This window comes from Sciurus vulgaris, assembly GCF_902686455.1.
Source record: "Sciurus vulgaris genome assembly, chromosome: 15".
NCBI classification, from domain to species: Eukaryota; Metazoa; Chordata; class Mammalia; order Rodentia; family Sciuridae; genus Sciurus; species Sciurus vulgaris.
The window spans coordinates 12,955,179-12,967,710 of record NC_136476.1 but is presented as its reverse complement, the minus strand read 5'-3'; the positions used below and the strand labels follow the sequence as shown (position 1 = coordinate 12,967,710).

General features: G+C 39.2%; 1 protein-coding gene and 1 long non-coding RNA gene across 2 annotated transcripts in view; one reads left to right on the top strand and one right to left on the bottom strand.

The window, feature by feature from the left end:
• Positions 1–1,783: 1,783 nt before the first annotated feature.
• LOC306644825 (uncharacterized protein C9orf40) lies at positions 1,784–9,223 on the bottom strand. Its single transcript, XM_079112113.1, has 2 exons — positions 6,538–9,223; positions 1,784–2,363 (listed from the first exon to the last, which is right to left on the bottom strand). The coding sequence occupies exons 1-2, from the start codon at positions 6,946–6,948 to the stop codon at positions 2,205–2,207; spliced, it is 570 nt and encodes a 189-aa protein (XP_078968239.1). The 5' UTR covers positions 6,949–9,223; the 3' UTR covers positions 1,784–2,204.
• The window catches only part of LOC306644828, a 101,888-nt gene continuing 96,127 nt past the window's right edge, over positions 6,772–12,532 (top strand). The window contains exon 1 of the long non-coding RNA XR_013759480.1: positions 6,772–6,905. This is a non-coding gene — a long non-coding RNA (uncharacterized lncRNA). The remainder of the gene's footprint in view (positions 6,906–12,532) is intronic.

Sequence of the window (12,532 nt, the reverse complement as noted above, 5' to 3'; positions counted from 1 at the left end):
TTAACTGTACACTATTAGCAAATATTTTCAAGGTTCCATAAATATTAAAATGTGCTTACCATTTATTTTTTTCACAATTTCACTTCTTACCAAACTTTGAATAACAGTTAAGTGGAATGAAAAAACTATAGAAGCATGTTTATTCTAATGATCTTTTCAACCTACTTTAGGATAAGTTTAAGAATCAAACAGATTATGCATATAAAGTACTTAGAACATTGCTTGACAGTCTGAGGTTGGTAGTATTTATTATTTCTCATTTTACAGGTTAGAAATCTGCAGTTTAAGAGATGGAAAGTAACCTGTTTAATGTTACATTGGTAGAAAGTGGCAGTATAGTCTTTGAACTGTATCTGACCACAATGCTCTGCAGTCTGTCTTCTGTTCTCCTTATTGTCAACACATATTAAAATCTTGCACTACACACAAAATGTCAAAAATTTCCCTCTCATAGTATTTACTGCCTTTTCCGAATTTTGGATTTAATGTCATCACCAACAAAAAAATATACAAGTGTTAAGGGCCAGGCTACATGGGCAATGACTAAACAGATCACATTTTACCCTGAGACTCCATGTCATGTAAGAAATGCTTCTCCATAGGAACACCCCACCTCTGTACCTACCAACAATTGCTTAGCATAGCATATTGGCAACACAAAATGGCAAGATTGTTCCTTCTATTCTTTTACACAGTACTTGTGCAATGCACCCTACCACATAGAATGCTAATGTTTGTCTAGACGTTAGTAATCATTCTTTAAATCGTACTCACCTAGGGTCGTTTTGACCTGGTTCCCCTTCCACTTATTATTTTAGATCTCATGATATTTGTTTATGGTTTTGAATCACAGCAACAGCCACTTATAATTAACATACTGACATGCTTTAAAAGGTGTGCTCTAACCCCTGGAGAGGGTCAAGGAGTGCTGACTTGCAGTCTGCCTTGTCCCATCAGCTGGGGGCCCAATGGATGGTGAATGAAAATGGTTCTATTTCCTGCTTTAAGATCAACTTGGTGATTTATTGCAATCTTGCCATAACACAAGTAGGGCCAAGTTACTAAATTACAAAGTCAACATTCTGGATGCAGTACAAATGTTAATTAACTCAGTCATTGATATGTAACTCCAACACAAATTTTTTTTTTAAACAATGAAAAGTAACAGCAGCACAATAACTTATTTGTGACAAAGTCATCAATGGAGCAAAATAAAACAAAGCTAATTAACAGGCATTGCTTCAATTCAAATTAGTTATTTCCTTTAAACAGGAAAACTACCATTGATCTAGTGGTTCTCAACCCTGTCTGCACATTAAAGAAATGGAGGAAAGGAGGACTGGTGTTTAAAAAAATAGTAATATCTATGGCCCACCTCAGAATACTTGAGCATCTCTAAAATGGGTCTCAGGCAAAGATTTTTAAAGTGCTGTCAGCGTTGAGAACTATAGGTGTAAATTAATAAGCAATAAAAAACATGCCCTCAAATCAATTCAAAACTAAGAAACTGGTCATGATAAATTTCTTTCCTTTTATATTGGAAAGGGAGGGAGTGGGCAGGCACTGACTTTTTCTCACTTTTCTTTATCCATTTTTGATTACCCATAGTACAGTTTAACAAACATCAAATATTGGAAGTCATTTAAATATGCTACCCAAATTGAAATTCTCACTACTTATTTTTACAAAGCCTTTTAAAAACAATACTAACTTTCAGAAAGAATCCCCCACATTTTAAGTTTGCATAGATGTTCAAGTCAGTTATTTGTTCAACTAAGACGACTCAGTAAGATGTATTAGAAATTTTATTTTATTAATAAGTTATTATAAAATGATATTCACGTGCCACAAACTTTTTGGTGTAGATGGGAGAAAGATTTGAGTATTTCCCATGCATTCCTAAAACTTCTAGAATTCCTTCTCATAAGATCAGTTTCTTAAAAGTCAGAACCCAAACAAAAACTTTTCTTTTAAAATACATACATAAATATTTCATCTACAACTGCTATGTTGTTGCCAAATCCCTATTGGTAGGTTCAGTAGTAACTACAGGCATTTATCTTCAATACAACCTTTCCTCATTTTTCAGGTTTGGAAATGATACCACATCAAGTATGGAAAACAACTTTTTCCTAAAAAATACATGAATTCACTTAAAGATGTCTCTTCAAATTCAGGGAATCCCATTTCTTCAGCTCCTTATGTCAGGACTCCATGTCAATCTCAACCACTTCATTCTTGCCTTCCAGTGTTGCTTCTGTCTGGTTGTTTTCACTCACATCTTCGATGTCTGACAGATCAATAGGTGGTAAAGGATTTCTCCAGTACTGGAAAGTATTGTACTGCCAAAATTCTTCATTGTGCTTTAAGAAAAAGAAACAAAAATATACCAGTAACTCAAAAGGTTTACCTCACCAGGAAACAAATTTCCTTGTTTTAAAAAAGCAAACTCAATAGACTTTGCAGTCTTACTTAGCATTTTAAATATATAGTTTTAATTTTGTCTAATCAAAATACTTCACATACTCAATTAAATCTGCACATTTTAATATTTATGGAATCTTGAAAAATATTTGCTAATAGTGTACATTTAAAAGAACTTTATTCATGAACATCTTTCCAGAATTTTCTAATTTTTCATCAAAGAAAACGTCTGGTTAGGTTCAGTGTCTCACCCCTGTAATCCCAGTGGCAAAGAGGCTGAGGCAGAAGGATAGCAAGTTCAAAGCCAGCCTCAGCAACCTAGTGAGAACCTGTCGCTAAATAAAATAACCCTAACCCTAACCCTGGTACTAAAAAAAAAAAAAAAAAGGAAAATGTCTGAATATCATTTTCAATTTTATTTTTAATGAGAAAAATAAGAATTTACATACATACACATACCCTCATAACTTATTTTTGGTCTTTTACTTGACTGGTGTTTTATCAATTCAAATGAGTGCTGGTCCCTTAAAAATTTAGCAGCTTACTCTAAAATGACTAAAAAAAATTATTTCAAGTAATGAAGTTAAAAACTGGCACAGAATTTTAAGCATCTCCCAAATACTCTGTGTAAAAAAGTCGTCCTGGAATTACATGCAGGCTTACAAGGTCATGATTCTGAAAATTAACACCATTCCCAGATCAATATCCAAATATATTCTACTATGTTATGCTCTTACTTTATATTTGCTATAGCAGCACTGTCTAATATAAATATCATGGGAACTACATATATAATTTAAAATTTTCTAGTAACCACAGTCAAAAAAGAACCAGGTGAAATAATGTAAATATCTTCTTATAATTTTTTTGGTACTAGGACTTAAACTCAAGGGTGCTTTACTACTGAGCTACATCCCCAGTCCTTTTTATTTTTTGAGACAAGAAAGAACTAAGTTGCTGAGGCTGGCCTCAAACTTGCCATCCTCCTGACTCAACTTCCCAAGTTGCTGGGATTACAGGCACACACTACCATGACTAGCTACCTTAACATCTTATTTGACCTAATACATCCTAAACATTAACATAGTCAATATTTTAAAAATTAATATATCCTTTCTAGGTTTTCAAATCCTGGCATTTTATATTTCTAACATTATTCAGACCAGTCACACTTCAAAGCTCGTTGGCCACAGGTATTTACGGGTTATTGTACTGGAGAGCACAAGTCTATAATAAAGTCTCAGTAGGAAGTTCATTCTGTGTCTTAAAATTTAAGACTTAAAAAATCAAGTCTTTTGGAGATGTCTTAATATTGGGATAAAAATATAATGTCAATAATTTATAAAAGAAAAATTTCCCTTTAATAAATAAACAAGGTTAAAACAAAGTCCTAGTTTTCTTTAGGAAAGTTCATTGTTAAAATTATCTACTTATAAGCAAAGATTAAAAAAGATGGGGTGGGCTATTGATATCAGTATAACCTAATGGATAAAAGCACAAACTTTGCCACCCAGCAGACGTAGGTTTGCATAACTCTGTTCTTGATCTCACTGGTAACATGGAGTAGGACTATTGTGGGAATTTAGGGTTAACCCAGTAATTGCTCAATATTGCAAGGTTTTACATTCCAAAATGAATATGAAACATCAATTACCTTCTCCTTAGTGAAACATCTGCTTACTGTTAAAAGCAGCTAAAAGAGAACATGGGTAGAGGAATGAACATGCATAAAATGACACTAACATGAAAAAAAATGTGTATACTTAATATCTCACTTTTTAAGTTCTCCAGTTAAAAAAAAAAAAAAAAAAAAATCTGAAACCAACGTAGGAAATATACTGAGATTTCAGGACAGAAAAGAAGGATCTTGCTGCACACAGTGGCCCATGCTTGTAATGCCAGCAACTTGTGAAGCCAAGGCAGGAGGATAGGTTTGAGGCCAGCCCCAGAAACTTAATTAGGCCTAAGCAAATCAGTGAGACCCTGTCTCAAAATTTAAAAGCTCTGAGGATATAGTTTGGAGGCAAAGTGTCCCTGGGTTCAATCCTCAGTACCCTCCTACCCTCAAAGAAGTACCATATTCTGCATAGATTGCATCTTTGATTTAGAAAGAAGGTTTGAAGTAGTATTTCCTAAATAAAATCTCAGGGGTGAGGACAGGTATTTAAGCTCTATTCTCAACACAACAAAAATCATACAAATATTACATTGAACTAAACAAGATTTTTCCATTGCCACAGTTTTGTTATATCCTGTTTTCCATTTGTAATTTAGCTATAATAATCTTAAAACAGCAAGTCTGTGTCTTGGCAAGCAAAGTCAAGAAGGGGGCAGAAGAAAGCATATCTATCTCTTTGATTCAGAGGAAGAGACTTAACAAAAAGAAGGAATTTTGAGTGTTCCAGGTTTTCCCCAAAGAAAAAGGAACAGGAGACCAGTCTCAGTAAAGAAACTTCAAGAGTCAAACTTCTTCCCTGCCACATGCTTGCAGCAACTAATGGAAATACAGCACTGCCAGATTTAGTCACTTTTTAAGGTATAGTTGTTTCTCGCAGACTCTAAGCCAAGTGTCTTTGATTAAGTTTACCACACTCTTTCTTTGCCTGTTATTTTCTTATTTCCCTCTTATCAGTTCTATGGCATATGATACATACCACATTGTGATAGGAAAGACAAACCTACCTATGGATGAAGTCCCAAAAACAGTCTGAATAGGATAGTTTCTAACTACAAAGGACCTATCTCCATAATCAACAGGTGTGGATGACTATCATTGTTATTGAAGAAAAAAATCCCAAGTAAGGCTGATGTTTATTCTAAATTCAAAAAAACTGGAAGTAGAAGTACTTACAATTTCTAATTTCATCCAGAAATGGTGATTATAGTGATTAAATCTAGAAGATAATTTCTCTCGCAGGAAAAATCTTTTTTTCCTAACTATAAAATTCTCAATTTTTTTTTTTCAGGAACAAAGGAACTGTCTTTTTTTCCCCCTGCAAGGTAGTTAATCAGCTCTGTCACAAAATACTTAAGACAATATGTTGAGTGGATACTATACTACAGCGGTGGAAAAGTTTGGTGAATTCTGAGCCCCTACATTTGGTTTTTCCACCCGGGACAACTTCCCTAGAAGGTCAACCCAGAACTGGGAAAAAGTAGCTTGAATTCCTAAATCTAGACCAAAGCTGTCAATACATAATATAAGCAATAAAATAAACATTTTCTAGTAGTTATACTGAAAAAGTAAAATTGATGAAATTAATATATTTTATTTAATAAGCTATGTTCAAATTAATACAGCTTGAGTAATCAACATATAGTTTACCTTTTTTCTTACTCAATCTTTAAAATCTCGTGTGTTGCACTTAGAGCAGCACATCTTGATTTGGACTAATCAGATTTCTAGTATTTAGTAGGATCACAAACAACTAGAGGCTGGGATATCTGGACAAATCAGATCTTTTAAGGATTCTTAAGATACATAGGGATGAAAAAAGAGGAGCCCCGTGATTCTCATAAGTGCTTTAGTGCACAAATGCCAACAATCCGTCTTCATATGATGGGATTTAACAGTGAAGAGTTAAAAAAAGGGCTTTCCCAAGATGCAAAAGGGCTTCCTCTCTGCCGAAAGGGTTGTATCAGGCCCAATTAACTGATGGCTACCAAGACTGATAACTCTCTCCTTACTCTGTCCCGACTTCTGGACTAAACCTAGGAGGTTAAACCTAGGAGGGCCACGCTATCCCTTTCCCCGACGTTCGTCGTTGAGCTGCACCTCTCAGAGTCAACATCTGTACCAGGTCCTACAGTCTGCAAGGCCCGCGCTACACAGCGCCCTAGCTGATGCTACAGGGCCACCTCCACCTCCACCTCCACCTCCACCTGGTCTACCTGTGCTTTCCCTCAAACTCGCTCCAAATACTGCCAAGGGCAGGCTTTGGGCGCCGCGTGCTGCCCGGGGGAGGGGTCAGCGTCCATTCCCACAGCCGGGACCCGGCTTTTCGCCTTTTGGGGGGTGTCTTAACAGACACAAGTCGAGGGTGGGTAATCCGTTCCTTCCTAGGCGCAAAAGGCGAGCCCTCCGCCCTCTGCCCACCAGCCCCCAGCCCCTACCTGGCGCGATGCGGCCCCCCAGTCTTCCCGCGGGGGCCCTGGGCGCCCCGCCCCGTCGTCGCCACCGCCCCTCGGGGGCTGGGCATCCCGGGGCTCCTCCCCCGGCCCCCGGGATACTCCGGGCAGCTGCGACAACGGGGGCTCGCCCGTTTCCAGGCCGCGGCCCTCATGCTCCCCGCCGCTCGGGGCGCTGCTGTCCCCGCTGTCGCGGCGCTTGCTGGGCGAAGCCGAAGGCTCTGACATGGCCCCTGCGTCGATTTTGCGCTTTCGCGGTAGCCCGGGATGCGAGGCCCCCGACGGCGGGATCCAGAGCGGCGGCGGCGGCGGCGGCTCCTCGGTGAAGTCGCAGAGCAGGAGCCGCTTCCAAGGCACGTGGAACGTCAGCGGCTCGGCCGCACGCCGCTTGGCCATGGGCCTAAGGGCTCGGGCGGAGACGGCGGGGCGCGGGGACCGAGCGCAGATAGCCGTGGGGTGGAGCGCGAGGGAGGGCGAGGCGGGGCGAGGCCGAATCGAGCAAGGCAGCGTCTGGAAGGTGGCGAGGGGAAGGGGGCGGGGCGGCCCGGATCGAGGGAAGCGTCGCCCTCTTACTCGGCCTTAGCCGCCGCGGAGGTGCGGCCCAGACGTTGGGCAGCAACCGCGAAGCGGCGGAGATTCGAACCTGCGCACGAATGTGCGCGCGCGCACTCGCGCCGGCTAGACGCGGTCTCTGGTTGGTGGAGGCTCGCTGCGCGCGCTCCCGAACGCCCTCGCGGCCGGAAGTGCGCGTCCCGGAGGGAGGCGGGAAGGCGGTGGCGGGCGGATTAAAGACCCAGTACAGTCTCCCGCAGGGGGCGTGACCTTTACTCAGGAGTCCGGTAGCAGTTGTGAGATTCCGGGCTGCGCCTTACATTCTGCACCCTTTTCAGGAAATTTAAGACCTTCAAAATGTATGTGTTAGTAATATTCCCTTCCTCGTGTCAGTGACCGCGGACGGTGTCTCGAGATTAGGACACAGGTTATGTAGATGCCTAATATTCTAGTGTTAAACAGAGGCTTTACACGGCGTCCGGGTCCAGGGAAATATTAAAAACCAACATGCAAAGAATCAACAACAGTGCTTTAAAATGCCTGCTGTGGAAAGTGAAGTCGAAACCATTCCTCAAAGATCTCTTGATTAAAAACTTGAAGTTGCAGACAAGATGTGCAATTCATCCATAAGAGCTGAGTAATTGGCAAGAACCAAGCCAGGAGCATAGCTCGGCTCCTCTCTTCCAGCTGAAACCTAAGACTTCTTATTTTGTTGGAAGCCTGTGGTCAGACTGGGATTGCAAAACCATTAGCAGCAAAATGGTGTATTGTCGGGTGAGGTGACATGGAAACAACCTCAATATGTTTGCCTTAGTACTTTAATTTCTATAGTTTGATAAAGACAGTACAAGTAAACAAAAAAATGGAAGAAACATAAAGTTATTATCAGTGCTTTGAAGGAAGAAATTTATAATCCCCTTAAGTGGAATTGAACCCAAGGTTTCTCTATCAGTGAGCTTCATCCTCAACCATTTTTCTTTAGGGTTTTTCTTAAATTGCTATACTGACCTCGAACTTGAGATCCTTCTGCCTCAGTCTGCCAGTGTAGCAGGGATTACCGGCATGGGCCACTGTTCCCAGCGGATGTAATCTTGCGGGGGGGAGAAAAATGTGCGCAAAGATAATTCTTTGCCAGGTGGTACATACGGACTAAATATTAATTGCTCTTTGTGCCTACCACTCCAGGGGGTTGTGAGTGGTTAGAGTAATTGATTCCTTAGTAGCAGAAATAGGATAGTAAGCGATAGCTTTTCTGTTTTTCTTGGCCCTTACTTGATGTTGATAACACATTTGTTTCTAACCGATGAAGAGTGTACCATTTTCAAACTAATGGCCCAGATCAAATGAAAGAGCTTAATCCTAGCTGCAGTTTGTTTAAAAGTTTTGAAAGGAACTCAGCCCCAGGAACAACAGAATATAGTTAATTATCTATTCTTTTGTGTTCCTATCCCCTGGCCCTCTTTTTTGAAATCGTGAAATTTATTATATTATGCAAAAGGTTGTATAAAATATGCATGTAATTTAAAGAATGATAGTAAGATACCTAGTAATGGATATGGAGAATAAGAAATTCCCAAAATAATGAGGCCTGAGAAAAAGAAAAGGGATTAAAAGTGAAGGCCATGCATTGACAGTTTTCATCTCCCAAGATGAATATTTTCCAGATGCTGATTTTAGGCAAAGAGGAAATGTTTTATCATCTTCAAAAGAAACAGTTTGTAGGAGGTGTTTCTCCTCTAAAGCAAGATCCTTTTTGGCATTGTCCACAAACCTTGACTGAAGGGGCCAGCATTCCTGACCGTCTAACGAAATAACCTTTATAAACCCAGTCTCTCTTTGTTTAGTGACTCATTTTCCACCAGGAGCGGGGTCCAGGGACACTGTTTCATACCCCTGACTAAAGAGCTGAGTTGACGCGTGAAGCTTGCATCCTGCTTGGTCTTTTTGTGCTAACACCCAGGACTCAGTTTCTGAAATAGAGTTATACCAATACCAGAACATGACAAGCTGCTTGTAGTACATCTCTCACATTGGCACCCTTTCTCTCACTCCAAGTAATTCTATTTTTAATTTTGAGTTATCATTTTTTTACTTTTTCTTTGTAATTTATAATACAGATATACATCTGTATATGTTTCTAAAAACCCTTTTTTTTTTGGTTTCATTGACTTTAAAAAAAAAAAACAGCTTTTTACTGTCTTACATACAGTGAACTGCATATATTTAAAGTATACCACTTGACATATGCATATGTAAAACCATAAATAATCAATATAATATACATATCACTCTGAAAAGCTTCCTCTTGCCTTTTTGTAATCTCTTCCTCCTTCCCCCACCAACCCCTGCCATCTTGGTAACAACACATTTACTTTCTGTAATTATATTTCCTTTTAGAATTAATACTCCCTTTTAGAATTTCGATTATAATTGCACTGAAATTTTAGAAAAATTTGGGGAGTATTTTCTTTATGATACCATGCCCACTCCCTATTCAGGAACATTAGATTTCTAAGTGTCTTTAGCAGGGTTTTATAATTCTCACCAAAAAAAGCTTACACATTTTTTTAGGTTTATTCCTAGGCACTTTTTAATAAATTTTTTAGATAGTACTTCCTCCCCCCCCACCCCCACCCACCCACCCAGTGACATTTTCTAAGTTATCGTTGCTGCTCTGGGCTCTAAAAAGACCCTGAAAGTAGAATTTTAAGTTAGTTTACCCTAAGTTGTAAATAGCACCAGATCTGCTTATTCAAGGAGTTAATATGCAGTTTTTTCAATGAATTAATCTACAGTGGTTGCTCTAAAGATTATGATATATATTTTTAACTTTTCACAGTCTGCTTAAAGTTAACATTGTACCATTCCATGACGAATAAAGCACACTTACTTTCTTACCCCTCCAATCTGCATGAACTTTTTTTTTGGAATTGCCGGGGATGGAGTCCTGGGCCTTATGCATGCTAGGCAGGTGCTCTGCCACTCGCCTACATCCCTAGCACCTATATTATTTTTTTTTAACTTTTTAAAATTTGTTCTTTTTAGATATACGTGACATTAGAATGTATTTTGTATATTATTCATATATGGAGTAAAACTTACTCTAATTAGAATCCCATTCTGTGATTATACATGATATAGAGTTTTTCTTTTTTTTCTTTTTCTTTTTTATTGTAAACAAATGGAATTCATGTTGTTTCTCCATGTTGTACATGGAGCCAAGGCATACCATTTGTATGATCAAAGATTTACACAGGGTAATGTTGTTTGATTCATTCTGTTATTTTTTTTCCCTTCCCCCCCACCCCTCCCATCCCTCTTTTCCCTCTATACAGTCCTTCCTTCCTCCATTCTTGCCCCCTTCCTTAACCCTAACCCTAAACCTAACCCTAACGCTAACCCCTCCCCCCATTATATGTCATCATCTGCTTATCAGCGAGATCATTCGTCCTTTGGTTTTTTGAGATTGGCTTATCTCACTTAGCATGATATTCTCCAATTTCATCCATTTGCCTGCAAATGCCATAATTTTATCATTCTTTATGGCTGAGTAATATTCCATTGTATATATATACCACAGTTTCTTTATCCATTCATCAATTGGAAGACATGATATATAGTTTCATTGATGGTGTATTCACATATGAACACAGGAAAGTTATGTCCAATTCATTCTACTGCCTTTTCTATTTCCAACCCCACTCCCTTCCCTTCATTTTCCTTTGTCTAATTCAGTGACCACCTATTCTTCCCTACCCACCTTATTGTGTGTCAGCACCCACATATCAGAGAGAATGTTTGGCCTTTGGTTTTTGGGGGGATTGGCTTATTTCACTTAGCATGTTTGTCTCCAGTTCCATCCATTTACTGGCAAATGCCATAATTTCATTCTTCTTTATGGGTAATATTTCATTGTGTATTTATACCACATTTTCTTTATCCATTCATCTGTCAAAGGGCACCTAGGTTGGTTCCACATCTAAGCTTTGTGAATTGAGCTGCTATTAAACACTGATGTGGCTATGTCACCATAGTATGCTGATTTTAAGTACTTTGGGTATAAACCGAGGAGTGGGATAACTGGGTCAAATGGTGGTTCCATTCCAAGTTTCCTGAGGAATCTTCATACTGCTTTCCAGAGTGGTTGCACACTTCGCATTCCCACCAGCAGTGTAAGAGTGTATTCATACATTTTTCCCCACATCCTTGCCCGGCATTTATTGTTACTTGTATTCTTGATAATTGCCATTCTGACTGGAGTGAAATGGAATCTCAGGGTAGTTTTAATTTGCATTTCTGTAATCGCTAGAGATGTTGAACACAATAAAGGTTGGGGAAGAATAGAAATTCATTGGATTAGACAAAGGGGAACGAAGGGAAGGGAAGGGGATTGGGAATAGGAAAGACAACAGAATGAATTGGACATAACTTTCCTATGTTCATATATGAATACACAACCAGTGAAACTCCAGATCATGTAAAACCACAAACTGGGATCCTAATTAGAGTAAGTTATACTCCATGTATGTCTGTATCAAAATACACTCTATGTCTTGTATAAAGAACAAATAAAACCAAAATGAATAGCATTTTAAAAAATTCACTCATCTTTTCTTCTCTCATGTCTAATCTGCTCTTGATATCATACACTGTATTTTTCATCCCACACAATGTACTTTTCATCTCTAGAATTTCAGTTTGGGTCTCTTGTCTTTCATTTCTCCAGATAATGTTTTTGAACGTATGGAATAGAGGTAGACTGTTATAATGTTCTCTACTAATCTTTTAAAATCATTGTCAGTTGTAGATGGGTTTCAGTGGTCTGATTTTTCTCCTCTTTATGGTTTGTATTTTTGAACACATCTGGTAATTTTTTACTAAATACCAGATATGAATTTTTGTTTGTTTCATGCTAAATATTTTTATATTCCTAAAAATATTCCTGGGCTTTATTCTAGGATGCTATTAAGGTACATACAAACAGTTTGATCCTTTTGGATCTTGCTTTTGTCAGGTGGGACCTGAGCATTATTGAGTCTCTGCCTAACTAGCCCCCGCTTCTGAGGTTTTGGTCAGCTTTTCATCACTGTGACAAAATAATTGAGATAAACAACTCACAGGAGGTAAGTTGCTTACCTATTGCTTTGAGCCTGTGATGGCACAGTACATCACGGCAGGAGTGTGTGGCAGATGAGGTAATATTCATCTCATGGTGACTGGGAATCAAAGAGGGAGAGAGGGGAAGGGGCGGGGGTCCCCTATTCCATTTTAGGGCAAATCCCCAATGAACACTTTCTCCTACTAGGTTACACCTCCCAAAGGTTTCACCCCCTTCCAATAATACCACATGCTGGGGACTAAGCCAGAGCATGGGCCTTTGAAAGACTCTTATCTAAACTGTAACATGCATGAGGCAAGGCTTTTCTCT

Excerpts from the sequence above, each read along its gene's own strand:
- LOC306644825 (XM_079112113.1), bottom strand. The coding sequence starts at position 6,948 with ATGGCCAAGCGGCGTGCGGCCGAGCCGCTGACGTTCCACGTGCCTTGG. Across the intron at positions 2,364-6,537 it reads GGGGGGCCGCATCGCGCCAG|CACAATGAAGAATTTTGGCA; the intron begins GTAGGGGCTGGG and ends TTTTTCTTAAAG.